A 21,471-nucleotide genomic window follows, 5' to 3' on the forward strand; every position below is an offset into this window, starting at 1 on the left:
CTTCGTTTACCAGACTTACTCTTGACTTCTCATCTAACCTCTAGAGTAAAGGTAAGACTTTGGGAGGGGTTACAAAGCAGGCAAAGTGTTGATTGGACCATCCTCCTCTTTTTATGCTTGCTCTTCCATATACCAGTATTACAATCTTCCCCACCTTCTTGGGTCCAACGTCTTCCCAGTAGCCAGAGAGCCCAAGTTATGGTCCATTTAAGTGCCTTAGTTCACCAACACTTGAAACTATTTCACAGGTGTCAAAAAAGTGATGAGATTCAACTCATACTAACACATTAATGAAAACCACACTTTTAACTTCTCGTGGGGATTTATAGGTAAATGAATCAGATTGTTGGGGGGGGAGTCAGAGTAATGGAATGCCTTCCTGGCTCCCAGATAAGAAGTTGGATTATATGGATCCAAATCTTCCTTATTATTCAGTTACTCCAGCCAGTGCATTCCTAACTCAGCCTCCCCATTTCAGTTATGTTCTGGACTTGGAATGATGGTGGGAACACTCACAAGGCTAAAACTGTTCATATAAATTCACAATAAGCCATTCATTTACAAATATTTGAGTGCTATGATGTCTAACTATTCCATGGAGGTACTATAGCAGTAAGGAATACAGGATATCAAGGGTGAAAACTCTTTCATGTAACTCTCCCATGTGGGCATATCACAAACTATGAAAGTGAAAATGCAGGTGTTACTAAACCACAGAAAAGTCCCATACTCTAGCCATGGATGGGGATGGGCGTCACAGATATTTTCTTAGAGTATCTACGTAATATTTTAGGTAGGGGTTAGGTGGGAGGTAAGTCACAAACCTTGTAAGACCAGCTTTAGAAACCGTATTATCTTTTGCTTGCCTTTTTGCATCTCATGCAGTGTTACTGCTTTGTACCATCTCCTTAACCCATCATGAGAGTTAATTTTGTTAATTAATTTTGTTACCGTAGATGTTAGAAATAGTTTAAAAACATAAAAATATAGTAAACAAATAGAATTAACTCATCACTGGGCAACTCAGAGGGTCAGAGTTGATCCATTCATATGCATCACAATATTCGTAGAATCGCCCAGAGTGTCCTTCTAGGAGGCAACGCTAGCCTTTCTACATCTGCCCTATCTTACAAATACCCTTAGGACAGCCTTCATCCACATAGAAACATTTTAGCACTAGTCACAGACTTAACCTGTGCCACTTATTTGGGAAAAGATTGGTTCCACAAATTGACCATATAGGTGGTAGGCTCTGGGTATAAGGAACTCTTATTTGCCTAAAGTTCCCCTTGTTTCTGAGTGTATGCTGGAAGTCAATAACATACTACAACCCACCAATGGATATACTGATCAGTGAAAATACTATAAAGAAAATAAGGTCAGTCTCTATCTTCAGGGTAGTTGCTGTTTATGGCAAATCCTTCATCTATTTATTCTGTCCTCAACTCCACCATCCTTTTCCCCATATTTAAAGGTCCCTGGAGATTACAAGACAGCAATATACACGGCAGAAGTATTCATGAATGACCCAACTTCACTGATGGTGTTATCAGTGATGTGGCCATTATGAGAGGGGAAGAAAATGCTTGAGAATCCCACACATACGCAATTCAATTTATTTGCTGTTTTATTTAATTCCAAAGGCTTTATAATGTCACGTTTTCTTTTTGTTGGTATGATCGCTTTCTTAATTCAAATCTAAACCATCATGATGATGCATCACTTATTTAGTTCTTCTATATAACTGGAACGCAGTAATCTGTTTCCTATGAAATAACAATAAAAGAATTCCTTAAATTAGATATATAACAAACTCAAGATATCTTATGCAGAGAATCATTACTAATATCTTTAGTTTTCATTTTTAGGATAAAGTTAAAGATCTTAACATTTTGCCTGGGAGTGATTATCAGGCTTTCCTTCATGACCACTGCAAGGCAGGATGACATGGAAAGGGCCAGTCACCACTTGTGCCCTGACACTCCAGGCCTAGGGGCTGAAGGTGTGGCAAGGATACTCAACACCAAGACTCAGTGTGAAGAGAAACCTGTCATGCTACTAGCTCCTTAAGGGAGACCCTGAACTTCCAGTACCTAGCTCTCCCAGTTCTACACTTGGACACTTGGATAAGCCACTCAGATAACTTACATAATCCCATATAACCCACAACAGACCACCATCAACAGCACTGGGAATTAAATGTGGAAAACCACCATAAAAAACACTCCACAGGGATCCCTGGGTGGCGCAGCGGTTTAGCGCCTGCCTTTGGCCCAGGGCGTGATCCTGGAGACCCAGGATCGAATCCCATGTCGGGCTCCCGGTGCATGGAGCCTGCTTCTCCCTCTGGCTGTGTCTCTGCCTCTCTCTCTCTCTCTCTCACTGTGTGCCTATCATAAATTAAAAAAAAAAAAAAAAAAACACTCCACAGAACTGAAAGGCTTTGGCTCCAATCTACTAGTAAGCGAGGATCTATAGAAACAGGTCTAAAAAAAAAAAAACAAAAACAAACAAACAAAAAAACAGGTCTATTACCCAATCAGACTGCTGCCATTTTTTACTGCCCACAAGCAATGCTAGTTTTGGAGGGCAGAATATTCACTGAGTAGGAAACCCCAAACAAATCCCTAAAAGCCAATCATGAGAAATCCAAATTGGACACAGATACCAACCTCTGTACCTGCTATTTCCTAAACTTTACAGCATCTGCCTCGAATCTGTTTGAAACTTTGTAAGGTACCTTGGTTTTCCACCTCTGACAGTTACCTGAGGGAAGAAGTGATTCATACGGTAAATAACCCAAGTTGCTTAAAAAACCAAAGGAAAAAACAAATACAAAATACATCCTTCATGAGAAATCTATTGTTTAAGATACTATTCTTTATCATTCTACAGTCCTTGGCAGGAAAATCATCACATGATTTGAAAAACAAAATAAGAGACACAATCTAGAGAATTTGGCCTGAAAATTACCATCTTAACTGTATAACCAAGAGTAAATTAAAGTTATCTTCTTCACAGGGCTGTGATAGGATGGGGAAAACTGATTCCTACACACTGATGGGAAATGACAGCAGAGCAAATGAGACTTTGAGAAGACTAAAGGTAAGATGGACAGTGTTTTGGTTTGGGAGCTAAGATTGGAACTTCAGTCTCCTCAGGGGGCCCCTTATGCAGCCCATTCATCACTTGCTTCCCTTTATTTTTGCACCCCAGATATAATCATCCCCCAGGCTCCACTCTTGGTCCTTCCCACTCCTTGAGCCCCTTCCCTAATCATAGGGTAGTCCAAACTCAAGCTTCAACCAGGTCTGCATGACTTGCTAGTCCAGTCCTCCCACCAACAACCACACAGTAAAGCAAAACAACTCCCCTTCCCAAGTTTACTTTTCCAAGAATGTTATTACCATTTTCTCCTGGTACTCATGTTCAAACCCTTTTTTATTTATTTATTTTTTTTCTTAAAGAATCAATTTCATTGATGGATTCTCTGAGAATGTAGATATTTTAATTCCTATCAGAGTTAGGATCCTCATCACTTTATATCTAATGTTCAACTAAACTGACTTTAGTTTTTTTTTTTTTTTTTTTTTAAGATTTATTTATTTATTCATGAGAGACAGGCAGGGAAAGAGAGGCAGAGACACAGGCAAAGGGAGAAGCAGGCTCCATGCAGGGAGCCCGACATGGGACTCGATCCCGGGTCTCCAGGATCACACCCTGGGCTGAAGGTGGCACTAAACCGCTGAGCCACCAGGGCTCCCCCTAAACTGACTTTATATAGAAGTTTCAGCCATACAGCTACACTTCAAACTTCTATACAGTCCCACCAGGTGAAGATGCATTGAGCACATTTCTTCCTGTCTTTTCTCTGTTCAGTTTACTTTTGGCACCCCCATATTGCCTACAGGACAAAATCTAAAAAGGAAAATATCTACTATTTTTTTTAAAGATTTTATTTAAGATTTTTAAAGATTGTATTTATTCATGAGAGGCAGAGACACAGGGAGAGGGAGAAGCAGAGTCCCTGCAGAGAGCGTGATGCAGGACTTAATCCCACGACCCCAGGATCACGCCCTGAGTCAAAGGCAGACGCTCAGCCACTGAGCCACTCAGGTGCCCCAAAATATCTATTTTAGCACCACTTTCCCAACTCCTCACAGTTCTCCCCCTGGCTGGCTGTTCTCAGGCTCAATCCCTGGAACATACTTGACCTGGCCTGGCTGTCCATTTGAGCTCATGCTATTGTCTCCATTCTCACTCCAAAGAACAGCTCCCAAATTTTTATCAAAATTCACCACCTCTACATGGGACTGCCCGTTCTTAGCAACCCTACCTAGATCTATGTCCATCACTCTTTTCTCTCTCTGCCTCCTGTCCTTTCCCACCACCCAGGTCTGCATCATCTCCTATAGCTCTTTGTTTCAAATTACAATTCCTAGAATGCAGGACTTCAAACTTGGGATCTCTGCCAATCCTACAAACATGGGCACCTACAGTTGTTTAAGAACAGTCTTTCAGTAGCACCTGGGTGGCTCAGTGGTTGTGTGCCTGCCTTTGATCAGGGCATGCTCCCAGAGTCCTTGGATCAAGTCCCACATCAGGCTCTCCTTGGGGAGCCTCCTCCTCCCTCTGCCTGTGTCTCTGCCTCTCTGCCTCTCTCATCAATAAATAAAATAAGATCTTAAAAAAAAAAACAAAAAACATACTTTCAAAATGGAGAAACACTATTGATCTATGGCTGCCTTTGCATCCAGGACCCAGTATGGAACCAGCAGAGACACCAAATAGGATGAGCCCATTAGTCACTTACGTTCCCAGGACTTATGACAGGCTCTCTTGGACTCCAACCCCTCCTGCATGGCCGTCGTACATTCCCCTCGGAACTGGCCATCCTGTCCTGTCACTTTGCACACTACAGGGATGCTCTCATATTCTCCATGCTTTAACCTGTTCTTATTTCTGGTGGGCCACATAAGAAGTTGGGAAGGGAGACAGCACTCAGGTGGCATCCGGATGATCCTGCCGGCCTTGTGATAAATCTGTCCTTTTGAAGAGGCCACAGGGCCCAGTGGACTAAATTCTGCAAAGAGGCAGTCTAGCTCCTCCATTTCACCTTCAACTTCCTCTTCGAAGTCACAGTCTTCTGAATCCTCAAGAAGTACAGTGTTCGAGGCAGCATTTTCCCTCACTAAATAGCCTGTGTTCCCACTTGAGAAGTTGCTCAGGGAGGTCTGCTTCCTGCCGGTCACAGACTTTTGAATATCTGCACACTTCTTGAAGTTCTCATGCTCCTCCTCCTCAGTCTCATCCTTCCTGGTCATTTCTTCATCTGTGTTCAGTTCCCCAATCCTGATGGTCTTTCCCTGTGAGCCCTCAGTTTTGCAGGCTGGTGAGGACTCCTCATCTTTGGAAGGCATTTGGTCAGGGGATTTCTCCAGCTCTGCATCCTGCCACCAGCTGCCATCACACTGAATCCCCGCATCTACTCCCTTGTTCATCTGGGCCAACCAGGCGGGGTTAGGAACATACTTGGGGAAGCCGTCCCTCACCACCACCTCATCCAATTCCCCACACCTGACTGCCCCTTCCTCTGAGGTCTTTCTGCTTTCTGGTGATGACTCAGGAGATTGTTCGTGTTCTGCATCCTGCCACTGGCTCATATCACATTGAATGCCTTCACTGACTTGGCTGAACTGGGCCAGAGAGGTAGGGGGAGGGACATAACTCTGAGGGCAGCTGTGCATCTCTACCACTTCACCTTCATCCACTTTCACAAGGAGGCCATGGCCCCCACTGCCATTGTCTGGCATGTTCTCCCCAAAGCTAATGGGACTCTGGGATTTGGACTGTAGGCTCAGGTCCTCAATGGCCTTATTGCTGGAGCAGAACGGCCTTTCCTGCTGGAGCTGATTGCCATCTCTAGAAGACTGGCACAGACTGGAGTTTAGTGTATCCTGGATTTCATCTCTGTCTTTTGCTTCACCTGGAGAGGACAGGAATTGGGGAACAGCTGCACAGCCTTTTTCTTTTCCCAAGTTCATGTCCCTGATGGAGCCTGACTTTACCACCTCATCATGTTTTACATCATGACACTGTTTCGACCAGATAGTGCTTTCATCATCTTTACCTGTGATGCTGTCTGCACCCTCATGACGGTTATAGAGCACACTTCTACTTTCACAAGGACTCTGTGAAATCCCACTATGCTGCACCAGGTTCTCTGGCATGGTCTTACCATAAGTTAGGTTATATAAACGGATAGTTTCCTTCAAAGTCTTCCAGAACTGTGTTACAGGGCATCCTTTGCTCTGTTCTGGCCTCGTTTTTGCCTTCTCAGGTACATAGTGTCCTTGAGGTGATATCCTGTACACGATGTTATGAGAAGGGCTCTCAGGATGTGGCTCCTTCTGGACAACAGAAGACAAAACCCTACCTGTTGCTTCAGGTTTGCCGGCTTTTGTGTCAATATTAGAAGTCAGGATACTGGTCACCCTATCACCTTCTGAGTGGGTGTCTTGTTTCTGAGTCATATTTTCAGCCTGATGAGGTTCAGTCTGAGTCTCTTTCGTATTTGTTTTCTGTCCATAGCCACTACACTGCCGGAACTGTGCTGTGTTACAAAACATAGGTCTTCGGTAAAATGCAGTGGGCAACGGGGACTGAGGGATGAGGAAGCCAGGATACTCACTGAGTACCACCGAATATGGAAAATACAGACTTCCGTTTCTGAAACCTAGGAGAAGAACACAGCAGTTAGCCACTCTGTGTCCTGCAGCCAGTCACAACATTCAGCCAGTATGCAGCCATGTGGCCACACCACTTGTTAACATATGCAGTTTCTTCTATGCCAGTTGGTAGCTAACGGCCTCTACTTTCTCCCTGGAGATCCTCAGGATTCGACAAGGGAAAGGGCAATGACCAGAATGGTGGGGCCTCCAGAACCTTCCTTCACCATTAAAGCAGGCAACTGAACTGATTAGTTGGTTACCAGGCCATCAGATATTCAGCATATTATGAATCACTACTACTTAGTAGTATCTCTTTTTCAAAGAGACCAAGCACCTAGTAAGCGTAATTCAGGATTGTTGTGGCTGAGGAAAGAATAATTATGTCAGCTCTTATAGAGCAAAGAAGAACAAAAGTTCTTTGTACGTACAAGCCTTTGTAAACCTGTTCATTCAGCACTGTTCATTCACATACACACATCCCGCTTTCCCCATTTTCCTCTCTTTAGGGGTAAATAGTTCAATGATGCCAATAATGCCAGACACATTTCTTTCACACAAATTCATGTGGGGAAAAGGATTGGACTTTAAAAGGCAAATGAAGTTAAAACTTCTACTTAGTATATGAAAACAGTAATTATATTCAGATCAGTGTTCATCAGACAATTTACTGATGGCTGATCCTATGAACTCAGTTTCACTCTTTTTAAGACTACATCAAAATGTCTCTCGGACCTGGCCTAATGTATTTATACATAAAAGTATATGTTCTTTTTTCTTTATAGAAAGGGAACAGATAAGTCTCAGCTTGGAGTTCAACACTGTCTAAAGAGGTTAGAAGCCAACAGAAAGAAATTCATGAGTCTGATAACTTCCCACCACAAAAGTTGTACTATATCATACAATAGACCAAAATACCTTAATAGCAGATTCCCTTCCACTAGCATCCACCACAGGACCCTATTCAACTACCCACTGCAAAAACATAAGTGTTTGAGTTATTTTGTCCCTCACTAATCAGCAAAATCTATGGCTACTCTTTGTAATACCTTTCTCCCTCTGCTAACATGCATAGGACTTTAAGTCATCTGCCATGTTTTTACCTCAGTAACTACTACTAGAAACTTCCTTGACCCATCTTTCTGATATTTAGAAGTCTATAAACCATACTAGTTCCAGAATTCATTTATTTTCTTTCTTCCTTCCTCCCTCCTTCCCTCCTTCTTTCTTTCATTTCTTTCTTTTCATTTTTTTTGGAAAGTAATCTCTACACCCAATGTGGGGCTCAAACTCATGACCCTGAGGATCAGGAGTTGGATGCTCTACCAACTAAGCCAGCCAGGCACTCCCAGATTTGTCTTTTTGACCCAACTGTGACCCCTCACTCGAGAGACAGTATTTGAAGGGCTTGTCACTGCCAATCAGGAAATAAGGAACAATGATCCCACTCCTTAGGATACCAAAAGGCCCTCATTATCTGGTTTGTCACTGTATCATCACTCTCCCACTAAGCCTCTAAGGCTGTAGCTGTTTGTGGGTTCCCCCACAGGCCAACTCCTCTTCACTTTTCTGGGACATCTTCCTTTATTACTTCTTCCACTGCTACCCAAACCTTTTCTAAGTGGAAATCTTGCCATTTGTGACAATAGGTGGACCTTGAGAGTATTTTCCTAAGAGAAATAAGTTGAACAGAGAAACATAAATGCTACATCATCTCACTTCTATGTAAAATCTAGAAAAAATGAACTCAGAAACAGTAAACTAGTGTTTACCAGAGGCTGGGTGGTGGGGGAAATGAGGAAATATTGGCCAACGGCAAAAGAAAATTAATTCATCTTGTTATACAAAGCAGGGTACTAAGGCAAGGAGAATTTAATATTGATTCAAAATCAGTGTATTTATAAAGCATGAATTTGGCCTTCTATTTCAATTATACAGCTATGTGTACTGCATGTCTAATTAATATTAAAAGCAGGTAGAGCTTCTGATTTTGGATACCTAAGAAGTTTGTTTTTGTTTTTTGTTTGTTTTTTTTTTTTTTACCTAAGAAGTTTGGAAGTCACTTACTCTGAACAAAGTAAAGAGCCCAACTGAAAAATCAAGAACTCTTCTCAGATCTTTCACAGCAGTAGGTTACAGGTGAAGTGCTACCCCCCATGTTGGAGAGATATGTGAAGCAGACAAGCCAAATTTACAGGAATATAAATCTAACATAAAAATTCCATAGGAACTAGTAGTAGGGTACAGAAACCTGAACTGTCACTGACGAACTGCAGGCTCATGGTGAACAAATCTAAGAGTTAAACTTAAAGGACCCATTTATAGGGAACCCTCCCCCTTACTTTGGTTTGAGTTTTATCTATACTAGCTCAACCAATTTCTTAGAGTAAATCTAGGAAAAAACTCTCACAGGAAGAGTGGGGAATAGAAACCATTGTGATATACACAAGAAGAGCTCTATTCTTACAAATACTGGACCTTAGTATAAGCTAGTTAACCAGAGCCTAATTGATAAGGGGGTAGGCAAACACTTAATCTCAAACCCATCCTAACCACCCTTCTCTACCACGGGAGGAGGAAGGTAAAGTACTGTGCAAGTCCAAAGACACAATCTCACTAAAAGACACCTAACATCATAGTCCTTCAATAGCCAGAGGACTATGATCTCTGTCCTACCTCCACAACTTAACACATCACTAAAGGCCTATTTAGAACAGTTCCTTTTATCCAGTACAGAATGCCTGGTAATCAAGAAAATATTACAAAATATCCTAAAAGGCAAAACCTGTGTTGTCTGCAAAAACTTGGCTTTAAATATAAAGACAGGGATGAAAAGTAAATGCATGGAGAAAGATGTACTGTGCTAAAGCGAATCAAAAGAAAGTGAACAAACTATTTTTTTCAGACAGAGCAGACTTCAGAGCAAGGAAAGGGATCAAAGAGTGGCATTGCATGAAACCTCAATTCTTCACTGAAACGTAACAATCCCTAAAGTGTATGCCCTTAACAAAGGGTGAAACTATGTGAGGCAAAAAGTGATAGAATTGCAAGGAGAAATGGAATGACCCACTATTACTGTTGGGAGACCTTAACACTCCTCTATCAGAACAGGACAGATGCAGTGGGTAAAAAAATGAATAAGGATGATTGAACTGAACAGCACCCTTAACCAAATGGAAGTAACTAACATCCACAGACCACTTCATCAAACAGAATACACATATACCCACATGGAGCATGTGCCAAGATATCTGTACGATGAGCCAGGAAACACCTTTAGAAATTAAAATGTATATTAATCATACAGCATCTACTCTTAGCCTACAACAGAATATAGCTGTAAAATCCCCAAATACTTTTGGATTAAATACACTACTAAAGTAACAGTCAATACAGAAATCTCAGAAGAAATTTAAAAATATTTTGAACTAAATGAAATAGAACCTCTCAAAATGTGTTGGATGGCATGGAAGTGGTGCTTAGAGAAAAATTCACAAAACTAAAAAGATCTGAAAATCCATCATCTAGCCTGTAACTTAGGAAACTAAAAAATGAAGTGCAAATTAAATCCAAGCATAAGAAAATTTAAAGCATACTTAGTGAAATCGACAAAAGAAAATCGATAGAAAACAAAACAAAAGCTGGTTCACTGAAAAGATCAGTAACATTTATAAGCCTCCAGCCAGCTTATTGAGTAAAAAAAGGAAGACACAAATGACTAACATTAGAAATAAAAGAGGGTACATCACTACAAATCTTGTGGACAGTAAAAAGATGGAAAGAATACTATGAACTCTTATCACAGCTTTCAAAACCTACAAAAAATGGACCAATTCATTCCTTGGAAGATAAACTAGACTCACAGAAGTAGAAATGGATATCTTTATAGATCTTTTTGTATTAAAGGAAGTGAATCAATTAACTGATAACCTTCCAGAACAGAAAGCACCAGGCCCAGAAAGGTTCACTGGTGAAGTCTACCAAACACGTAAGAAATTACAAATAAGGGCAGCCTGGGTGGCTCAGTGGTTCAGCGCTGCCTTCAGTCCAGGGCTGCATGGAGTCTGCTTCTCTCTCTGTCTCTCTCTGTGTGTCTCTCATGAATAAATAAAATCTAAAAAAAAAAAAAAAAAAAAAAAAATCTTAAAGAAATTACAAATAGATCAATGTAGAATAGGGAGCTCACACACAGACCCATATAAATATAATCAACCAATGTTTGACAAAGGAGCAAGGATGATACAATGGCGCAAAGATTGTTGTCTTTTCAACAAATTGTTTTGGAACAACTAGACACACGTACAAAAAGTGATCCTAGACACAAACTTTACAACAAACACCCTTCACAAAACTTAACTCAAAATGGACCACACACCTCTAAGTAAAATACAGAAACTCTAAGACCTAAAGGGTAACACAAGAGAAAACTTAGAAGCGCTTGGGTTTGGTGATTACTTAGACACAAAACCAGTGGCATACGTGATCCATGCAAGAATGAACTGATAAGCTAAACTTCATTAAAATGTAAAACTCACAAAAGATACTAATACTGTCAAGTGAATAAAAAGTCACATATTGGGAGAAAATATTTATAAATACATACCTGATAAAGGACTGTTACCCAAAATATAAAAAAAAAAAAACCACTTAAAACATTAAGAAAATAACCTGATTTAAAAAGAGACTACAGGGATCCCTGGGTGGCGCAGCGGTTTGGCGCCTGCCTTTGGCCCAGGGCACGATCCTGGAGACCCGGGATTGAGTCCCACGTCGGGCTCCCTGCATGGAGCCTGCTTCTCCCTCTGCCTGTGTCTCTGCCTCTCTCTCTCTCTCTCTCTCTCTCTCTGTGTGACTATCATAAATAAATAAAAATTAAAAAGAAAAGAGACTACAGACCTTAACATTTATCTCAAAGAAAATACAAAGACAAATCTTACCAAGTAAACATGAAAACATGCTTCACATCATGTCATCAGGAAAATGGAAATAAAAGTAATGAGATACTATAGGAGCAATAGAATGGCTGAAATCCTGAACACTAACAACACTCAATGCTGGCGAGGATGTGCAGCAATAGGAACTCTGATTACTAGTGGAAATGCAAGATGGTACAAATGCAAAATGATATAGTGTGAAAGGAAGAAAGTTTGGCAGTTTCTTTTTTTTTTAGTTTGGCACTTTCTTAACAAAACTAAACATATTCGTCCAGAACTTGGGAGAAACCAAGATATCCTTTAGTAGATGAGTGGATATATAAACATTATTCAGACAATGGAATATTATTTAGCAGTAAAAAAACAAAAAAAATATCGAGAAACAAAAAGATATAAGGAAACTCAAAATGCGTATTACTATGTAGAAGAAGCAAATCTGAAAAAAAGCATACTATAGGATTCCAATAATACAACTTTCTGGAACAGGCAAAGTTACAGAACCAGTAAAAGATAGATGGTTGCCAAGGGTTAGAGAGAATGGAGGCATGAATCAGTAAAGGACTTCTAGGGCAGTGAAATTATTCAATACAATATTATAAAGGTGGGTAGGTATCTTTCATGATATATTTATCCAAAACCACAGAACATACAGCTCTAAGAGCACAACCACAACCTAATATAAACTTTGGGTGAAATGTACCACTGCGGGTTCACTGATTGTAACAAATATACCACTCTGGTGAAGGATGTTGATAATGGGAGAGGCATGCTGGAGGCATATGGGAAATCTTTCTGCCTTCTGCTCCCTTTTGTTGTGAACCTAAAGTTGCTCTAAAAAATAAAGCCTACTAAATACAAGTAAAAATCCTTGAATATGCATAGAATATATATCCATAAAGATACCAAATCACTAGCCATATTTTCTGGTAGACTGAGAAAAGGGATAAGAGGGAAAGACTTCATTCTTTGTATACTGTTTTAATTTTTAGCCAATGCATTTGGTTACTTTTTCAATAAAAAAGTAATTTAAACCAGTTTCAACTAAAGAGATGTCATTATTCATAGAATAGTTTTGCCTCTCCTGAATAATTCCAAGTCAAAATGACTAGGTACAAAATAAACCACAATAATCTGCCCTGTAGGGTTAAGACAGCCAGGATGCTGAGTCTTCTTGCTCAACTGGACTCATGTTATATTCCCCCATCTTTACAACCTTGGATATGACAGATACGCTGTTTAATACATAATTTCACCAAGCTATTTAACAAGTTCTAATACATTCTTCTAGTTTCCTACTTAACTCTATCCAAAAATGATGTAAATTATCTTCAGTCAACATCTTTTTGTACTGGCATCCATTCTTCTCTTGGCAATAGGTCCTTCAAGCTCCTGTGAAAAAGGAGAGACCTTCTCTGTCCTTCATACCACCTTCAACATGGGGCATATAACTTAGACTGGTTAAGGAGACTAGTCCGTCTTTCCTGGCTTGGTAAGTAGAACAAGGATAACGTGTAACAAAGCCACACCACCAGGAGTTAGCTTTGGAACTCTTGTTGAAAATACTGGAAGGGGTACCTGGGTGGCTCAATCGGTTAATCCCAGGGTCCTGGGATCAGAGCCCTGCATGGGCCTCTCTGCTCAGCAGGGAGTCTGATTCTTCCTCTCCCTCCCTCTGCTTGTGTTCTTTCTCGCTTTCACTCTCTCAAAAAAAAAAAAAAAAAATCTTAAAAAAGAAAGAAAAAAAACTACTGGAAGAGAAGGCTCTTCTCTGGGATCCCTAGCCATAAAATCATTCATTACAGGCCCAGAAATGCTGTAACCATCTTTTGCCACTTTGAAATGGCTGAAAATGACGTCAATACAGGGAAAGTCAAAACCTAAGGCGGGAAAAAAAGAAATAAAGGGATATAGATTCTAATATGGATTATGTCTTTTGATTCCCTATTTAGCCAGCCTGAAGTGGCTTTTTTTTTTTTTTAAAGGTTTATTTATTTGAGAAAGAGAAGGAATATAAGTGGGGTGGGGGGAGTGGAAGAAGCAGACTCCCCACTGAGCAGCAAGCTGGACTCCAAGGGCTGAGGCCTGATCCCAAGTCCCTGGGATCATGATCTAGCCAAAGGCAGACACCTAACTGAGCAAGCTACTTAGGCGCCCCTAAATGGCTTCTTTCTTGGAATTCTAGGTTGCACAAGACAGTAAAATCCTATAAACTTTTTTTCAGTAAAATCTCTGAGTTAGGTTGCAATTAAGGAAGCAAACAAGCATACAGATCTGATTCCTATTCCCAGTACTCACCACTTTAATTCTCCTAAACCTCAACTCTCAGGACCAATATTTTATTTTATTTATTTAAAAGATTTTATTTATTTATTCATGAGAGACACAGAGAAAGAGACAGAGACACAGGCAGAGGGAGAAGCAGGCTCCAGGCAGGGAGCCTGACGTGGGACTCGATCCCAGGTCTCCAGGATCAGGCCCTGGGCTGAAGGCGGTGCCAAACCGCTGAACCACCCGGGCTGCCGCAGGACCAAGATTTTAAACCTTAAAGGTGAATTCCATTAAAAGAAAAAAAGTCCGTGAGTATAGAATCTCAGCCTTTTAATTCAAGTAAATTTTAAGATACAATATTCATCTCTTTCTCTCAGGAATTTCCCACCCTCTGACCTCAAGAGTTTTCCTCATACAATTCCTTCATCCGAACCATTCCAAAACCACGTTACAACATCTGTGTTAGGGGTCACCAGAGAAACAAAGCTAATGGAATGTTTATATATGAAAATTTAGGAACTAGCTCATGTGAAGGGACAAGTCCAAAATATGTCAGGTAGGCAGTCCTGCTGGAGACCGTGAGGAGCTGAGCATAGGTCGTTTGCTGGCAAAAATCCTTATTGCTCGGACTGCGATTCTAAAATGGCCGCCTTGAGGGGCTCCTTGGGCTGAAGATTCTATTCAGGTGGGATCAGTAACTGATGAACTCAAAAGCAGTGCTTATCACACCTAGTTTTCAGATCCTTGGAAAACAGCTGCCTAACGTACACAACACGCTGGATCTATAGCAGGGCACGCCGAAGAATTAGATTTAACATTATCTTTGCTACTGCAGACATGAGAAGGGATAATCTATAGGCACTATGAGCTCTCAGGTGCCTCTACCAGAGTGGTTCCCTAACATTTCGGTTTGACTCCTGTGTAACTGGGTGAGTCCTGGACTCAGCCTCCGTTGCCTCATTTGTGAAACAGACAGCAATAATGGGTTTGTTGAGGTCAAAGGAGAGAATCTACTTCCAGTATTTGGCAAAAGAACTGGCATACAGGTAGAATTCAAATTTTATCTGTTAAGGTGAACTTCAAACCCTGCCCCCGTATGCGGTCATACTCTCTCGCGCAGGAGGGTGAGGAAAGAGAAGTCGCGGCCCGAGGGGTCAGAAAACCTCAGGCGCTGCTTTCGGGGAGCACCGCACCCCGCCGACCTCCTCAGATCTCTTACCTGCCCCCGGAACACAGCACGGATTAGCGGGGAGATTCTGGTACCAGGGGCTCGGGTACGGCGGAGGGCCCACCGCGTGCACGTAGAAAAACGGCCTGGCGGTACCGCCCTCACCGTGAGCGCTGTGTTCCGAAGAGGAGTTCATGTCCTGGGCTGCAAAACAGGTGTTGGCGTTCAGGCGAGGCCAGCGCCGTGTCCCGCCTCCCGCCTCCCGCCTCCCGCCGCGACGGAGGCGTCGTCGGTTCCCGCCCAGAACCCCAAGCCTGGGGGCGGGGTCCCCACCGTCTCTGCCGCTCGCCGGGCCTCGGGGACACGGGCTGCAGCGCCCCAGGCCCTGGGCCGAGCCGCCCGCGGGCGGGGCCCCTCCAGCAGCAGCAAGTCTCGGCTCCCCGAGCAGGAGCAGCCGCCGCCGCGCAGGAGGGCGGCTGAGGCCCGGAGGCCACGGCAGGAGCGCGCAGGCCGCACGCGACGGTCCGGGCAGCCCCGGGAGCTCCTCTCCAGGGCGTGTCCTGCCCGGCCTCGCCCGGGGCCGACCCCGCGCCCTCCCAGGCCGGGGAGCCCGCGCCGCGAGCCCGGCGTCTCCCGACCCGCGACCGGTCTGTTCCGCGCTCCCCACACGCGCGTCCCCGCACGCCCACCTGCCCCCGAGCAGGCTCCGCCACGCGGACAGGCTGGCGCCCGGCGGCCCGGCTCCCGCCCTGACATAGTCTGGCGGGCACGTGCCGCCTACTGCGCAGGCGCCGCCCTCCCGCAGATGGCCCGCACATGCGCTCTGGGCCGGCCGGCACCCAGGCCGCCCCGCCCGCGGGCACCGGAGGCGGCTCGGGGCCCTTTTCTGCCCGGGGCTGGCTGCAGCGCGGGGACGGGGACGCGCGGGTGCTGGCGCTTGCAGAGGACCCCTCGCTCGCCCAGGCCGTCCCTTCCATTCGAGGGTGTGCGGTGAGGATAGCTGCTGTCCCCTCCTCGGAGCTCCTGCCGTCCTTCCCTCCTTGGGCCTAACGCCCTGACCCTTAGGGAGAGGAGCTGACCTAGGAGGAGAGGGAGAAGGCGGCCTGGACGGCGCAGGCCTGAGGGAAGGCGATGCACGGGGGGCGGGGGGGTGGGGGGGTGCAGCCTGCTTCCCGCTGCGGACAGAAAAAGCAGGGGTGCAGAGGCTTGGCGGGTAGAGTGAGGGACGGAGGGCCTGGGAGGCCGCCAGTGGGCCGGCAGGTGGGCAGTTTGAGCGGGAAGCTGGCACACACGGACTCCGCTGTTTTTTTTTTGTTGTTTGTTTGTTTTGTTTTTTGTTTTTTGTTTTTTTTCTTTCTTATTCATTCAGAGAGAGAGAGGGAGAGAAGCAAAAACACAGGCAGAGGGAGAAGCAGGCTCCATGCAGGGAGCCCGAGGTGGGACTGGATCCAGGGTCTCCAGGATCACGCCTCCGGCTGCAGGCGGCGCTAAACCGCTGCGGCACCTGGGCTGCCCGACTCTGCTGTTCTTTGCACGTGGGAGAAAGGAGGGTGGTTAACGGGAATCGTGGGGTTGGAAGGAGGATTGTGAGTTTTTAAAAATGTTTTGGCTTTTTAAAGATAGAGATTTCAGTATCTTTTTTTTTTTTTATTTCTTTATGATAGTCACAGAGAGAGAGAGAGAGAGAGGGGCAGAGGGAGAAGCAGGCTCCATGCACTGGGAGCCCGACGTGGGATTCGATCCCGGGTCTCCAGGATCGCGCCCTGGGCCAAAGGCAGGCGCCAAACCGCTGCGCCACTCAGGGATCCCTGAGATTTCAGTATCTTTATGGCCAGAATGGGGAGATGGATAGATGTTACCTATAGAGGAGAGAGAAGGGATATTAGGAGGATGTTCTGAGGAAACTGTGAGGTTAGCTAAGCCTGGTTGCAATGCTTTGCCTTGGACAGAAGAAAGTTAACTCACATAGGAGGGACATGAAGTCCTGAAGGCAGGGATTTCAGTGCTTTAGCATCTGATGACCTTGATTTTTTTCTTTTTTCTTTTTCTTTTTTTTTTTTGACCTTGATTTTTTTCAATGGAGACCAGGAATAAGACTTGCAGGGAGCGTTGAAAATTTGGATGACTGTGTTACCAGGTAGAAATTCTGTTTGAACAGAAATAGTGGTGCCTGAAACTAGATAAAAGTTTTAATTTCAAAAAAAAAAAAAAGTTTTTCTTTCACAAAGAGAGGTCTGGAGGCATGCCATTCATCACCGGCTGGTCTGGAACCTCCTTGCTGTCTCAACGACCCAATCTCCTCTTTCCATTCCACCATCCTTAGCAATGGTTTCCGTCTTCAAATTGCACTTGTTTCAAGATGGCTGTTCCAGGCAGAAAGCAGGGAGTTGAGAAGAGAAAGGGTGAAAAAAGAGCACAAAAGGGTACACAGCAGCTTCTCTTCTGTCATCAGTTTTGGTATTTTATCTTATTTTTTTAAGATTTATTTATTTACTTATTTATGATAGACATAGAGAAAGAGAGAGAGAGGCAGAGACACAGGAGGAAGGAGAAGCAGGCCCCATGCCGGGAGCCCGACGTGGGACTCCATCCCGGGACTCCAGGATCACGTCCTGGGCCAAAGGCAGGCGCTAAACTGCTGAGCCACACAGGGATCCCCTCAGTTTTGGTTTTAAGGAGCTTTACTAGAAGACCTACCTGCCCAACTTCAGATTATACTACATTGGCTTCCTATGGCTGAAATACAGTTTTTTTTTTCGCTGGGCATATTGTCACTTGAAAAAAAAATTAAGATTGCTGTGACTAAGGAAGAAAAATGGGTATTAGTTGAGCTGACAATGAACAAGCTCTACCATAGTGCTACAGGGAGGGGAAAAAGCAGTCATCTACAGATGTGCAAAAGGATTGCTGGTAGAGTTGAGGGCTGACCTGGACTGAGGATCAGTAATTTATATTGTCCCTCATCTGCAGTGGTATGTCACTTGCTCTGTCATATTCTGTTGCTTGGGAAAGACATTGAACGATTCGATGGATAAAGGGTGGTTTTGTAAGGCTTGTAGAAAGAAGAGAGTTAAAGTTCAGTGTAATGGTGGGAAATTAACATAATACATTATGACACATAATGTATACCATGCACTTGCATGACCTTGAACATGAATGCCTCCTTAAATTTTCACCCTAGGTACCTTACTCCACCCTACTTAGTGGCTAGTGTATAGTCAGGAAGAAAAAGGAAGTAATGTTGGGGAGGAACTGATCAAATGGAGAAAAAAGATATGGGGATCTTTCACATGAGAGTGAAAGAGTTAGAGTAGGGGTATTGTGGTCAGAAAATTTAAATTTAGGATTTTAGAGTTGGAGCAGTTGCAAATTATAGCAAGATCCATAGGGCGGCCAAGCAGTGGTTTGCTGAAATGCTGTGGGGTGGAAATCAGTGACACTGAGGAAGGAAAAGATGAGGGAACCGGGAATTTTGGATGATCCACCTCCTCCTTCATATCATAGTCATTTACAGGTTCCTATGTCCTCAGTGAATGTGGTAGATTGACTGCAAAGTGAAAGGGAGAAGTATCAGAAGATGTTTGTATTTATAATTTTACAATATTTTTCTTTAAGAGAGCTCCCCAAATTTTATAATATTCAGTCCCCAGAAAACTTGGATATTCCACAAGCTAGTGGCCATGCCTCAGCCCTGGAGTGCACGAAGAGTGGGAGAAAGAGGAACCCCTTTATGAGCAGCTCAGAACAGGAGTGTCCTTGGGAGGAAGCAAAGTTTAGCAACTATTCAGTAAATAGAGTGAGGGATATGGTGGGTTGTGTTTAGCCGAACAGGACTTCCGACTTACATAATTGAGAGGGTTGGTAGGTAGATCATTAGGGAGCAGAACGGAAGAGAAGAAAAAACTAACTGAAAACTTTGGGTTTGGGGCAGTGCTGGAAGATGTCAAGGATAAACTACCTGGTTTTGTACTACTTGGCCTGTAGTGGTACTAGCTGTCCATATATCAATGTGACCTCTGATGTAAGAACGTTTTTGTGCCAACTGTGGCATTTTGTGTGGAGTGGGTGTCTGAGGTTAGGTGGAGGTTGCTATTTTTATGTTAAGGGCCAGTTAGTGAACTCTGTGTTCTCTGCTCTGGATTCCAAATGGGTATTATTATCATCATCTCTATTTTAAGATGATGGCACCTGAAATTCAGGAGGTTAAGTAATCTGCCCATAAAATGAAGTTGAATTGGAAGAAGATTGGGCTAAGGTCTTTGGATTCCCAGGCCCAGTGCCTTTTCTGTTGATTGGGTAGTCCCTGACACCCTCCTTTTGACAGTCTGACAATCTCTGTTTCTCATTAAAGCAGAGTGATTTATACTTTCCCTCAGTTAACACACTGGATTTTAGATTGAAATTTTCTTTTCTTTTTTTCTTTTTTTTTCTTCCTCCCCCCGCCCCCCAGATTGAAATTTTAAACACAAGTGTGATAATAATAGTCTTGCTTTTAAGCAAGGATCAAGGACACTCAGCCTTACTAGTGAACCTTCATTCACTTGTTTCCTCTGCTAATATTTGAATACCTACAAAGGGACCCAGCACAAGTGTAACCCAATGGAAACAGCAGGGAAGAAAAACAAAATTATAATTCCTAGGGAGCCTACATTTTTGTGGGATGTGCAATGAGATGGCACTTATAACTCTCAGATTGGGAAAAAAATGTAACAAGTCTGGTAACACCATGGGTTAAGGAAGACAAAGTGTAGTGTTAGAAACATGTATACACTGCTGGTGACAGTGTAAATTGGTTAAATCACTTTGGAGAGCAAGGTGACATTATCAGAAAGTTGTAAATGTGTCATAGTCCATAAACCAGCAATTCTACCTCTAGAAATATTCTAGACAAACATCCTACATATAAATACAAAGAGCTATCTATTAAAATTGTTTCCTGCAGTAGCATTGCTTGTAACAAAAGAATTGAAAACCATCTAAATGTCCACGAAATAAGAGAACAGATAAGCAAATTATTATATGGATAGATTATAGGGTATTAGGCAGGAATTAAATGAATGAATGAAGATCACATCTGTTTCTATGGTTAAATCTTAAATACAAAGTTCTAACTTATAGTTTCCTTTATAAATATCTTTTGTAGTTTTTCTTGTTATTGAAAGTTATTTCTTTCATTTAAATTACATTTTCTAACTGTGTTGGTGGTGTATAGGAATACAAGTGACTTTTTTCCTTTTTTTAAAATTTATGTATAGTTGATACACAATGTTACGTTAATTTCAGGTATAAAACCTAGTGATTTGACAAGTTTATACATTGTGCTATTTTCACCACAAGTGTAGCTACCATCTGTGCCATTACATTGCTATACAGTACCATTGATTGTATTCCTTATGCTCTGTTTTTATTCCCGTGATTTAGTCATTCCGTAACTGAAGTCCTCTATTTCCCTCTTCCCCTTTTTGCCCAATTTCCTACCCCCCTCCCCTTTGGCAACCATCAGTTTATATTTGTAGTTCTGATTCTTTTTGTTTATTTTTGTCTTTAAATTTTTTTTACATCCATTTATGAGTGAATCATGCAGATTTGTCTTTATCATTTTGACTTACTCATTTAGCATAATACCCTCCAGGTCTGTGTATTGAGATTTTTATTCCAGCAACTTTGCTAAACTCTCATTAGCTTCAAGTTTTGGTAGATTTGACCAGATTTTTTACATGCACACTCAAATCATCTATAAATAGTGATGATTCTGCTTCTTCTCTTTTTTTTTAAAAAATTTTTATTTATTTATTCATGAGAGATGCAGAAAGAAAGGCAGGGCATAGGCAGAGGGAGAAGCAGGCCTCCCATGGGGAGCCTGATACAGGACTCCATCCCAGGACCCTGGGATCATGACCTGAGCCAAAGGCAGATGCCCAACCACCGAGCCACCCAGCATCCCTGTTTCTTACTTTTCAGTGAATACTTTCTCACATTTATCTTAATCTTCTAAAACCCTCAACACAATATTCAATTAAAAACACTGAGAGCAGATAACTTTGTCTTGTACTTCATTTCTAATGATTTACCATAAAGAATTATGATAAGTTCTTTTCTAGATATCCTTTATCAAATCAGGAGAGTCTCTATTATTCCAAATAGGCTGAAAAATTATAAGTTTAAAATTAAAAGTTTAAAAAATTTGAACAAATGTTGAGTTTCTGCAAATGGTTTTCCTGAATCTATTGAAATAATCATATTTTTTCTCCTTCACCTTGCTAGTAAGGTAGATTCCTTAATAAACTTTTCTTTCTTTATTCCTTTTTTTTTTTTTTTTTTTTTTTTTTTTAAGATTTCATTTATTTACTTGACAGAGAGCGTGAGAGAGCAC

At 42.6% G+C, this 21,471-nt stretch overlaps 3 protein-coding genes across 5 annotated transcripts in view; 2 read left to right on the plus strand and 1 right to left on the minus strand.

Moving 5' to 3' along the window:
• The window catches only part of LOC140608717 (retinitis pigmentosa 9 protein-like), a 53,475-nt gene that overhangs the window by 18,336 nt on the left and 13,668 nt on the right, over positions 1 to 21,471 (plus strand). For 2 of the 3 annotated variants that reach the window (XM_072783560.1, XM_072783558.1), the window contains 2 exons: positions 3,022 to 3,105; positions 13,039 to 13,151. The gene's annotated coding sequence lies outside the window, so the exon portion shown is untranslated. Of the gene's footprint in view, positions 1 to 3,021; positions 3,106 to 13,038; positions 13,152 to 13,464; positions 13,581 to 21,471 lie in introns of those variants that run through there. The other variant, XM_072783559.1, reaches the window with a different exon arrangement.
• Positions 1,610 to 15,916, minus strand: LOC140608547 (uncharacterized). Its single transcript, XM_072783272.1, has 6 exons — positions 15,788 to 15,916; positions 15,432 to 15,747; positions 15,150 to 15,302; positions 4,814 to 6,736; positions 2,673 to 2,766; positions 1,610 to 1,766 (listed from the first exon to the last, which is right to left on the minus strand). Exons 1-5 carry the CDS (start codon positions 15,914 to 15,916, stop codon positions 2,684 to 2,686), a joined length of 2,604 nt encoding a protein of 867 aa, XP_072639373.1. The 3' UTR covers positions 1,610 to 1,766; positions 2,673 to 2,683.
• Positions 3,079 to 21,471, plus strand: part of KBTBD2 (kelch repeat and BTB domain containing 2) — a 53,608-nt gene continuing 35,215 nt past the window's right edge. The window contains exons 1-2 of the mRNA XM_072783540.1: positions 3,079 to 3,105; positions 13,039 to 13,151. The gene's annotated coding sequence lies outside the window, so the exon portion shown is untranslated. The remainder of the gene's footprint in view (positions 3,106 to 13,038; positions 13,152 to 21,471) is intronic.

Source organism: Canis lupus, chromosome 18 (assembly GCF_048164855.1).
Source record: "Canis lupus baileyi chromosome 18, mCanLup2.hap1, whole genome shotgun sequence".
Taxonomy (NCBI): Eukaryota; Metazoa; Chordata; class Mammalia; order Carnivora; family Canidae; genus Canis; species Canis lupus.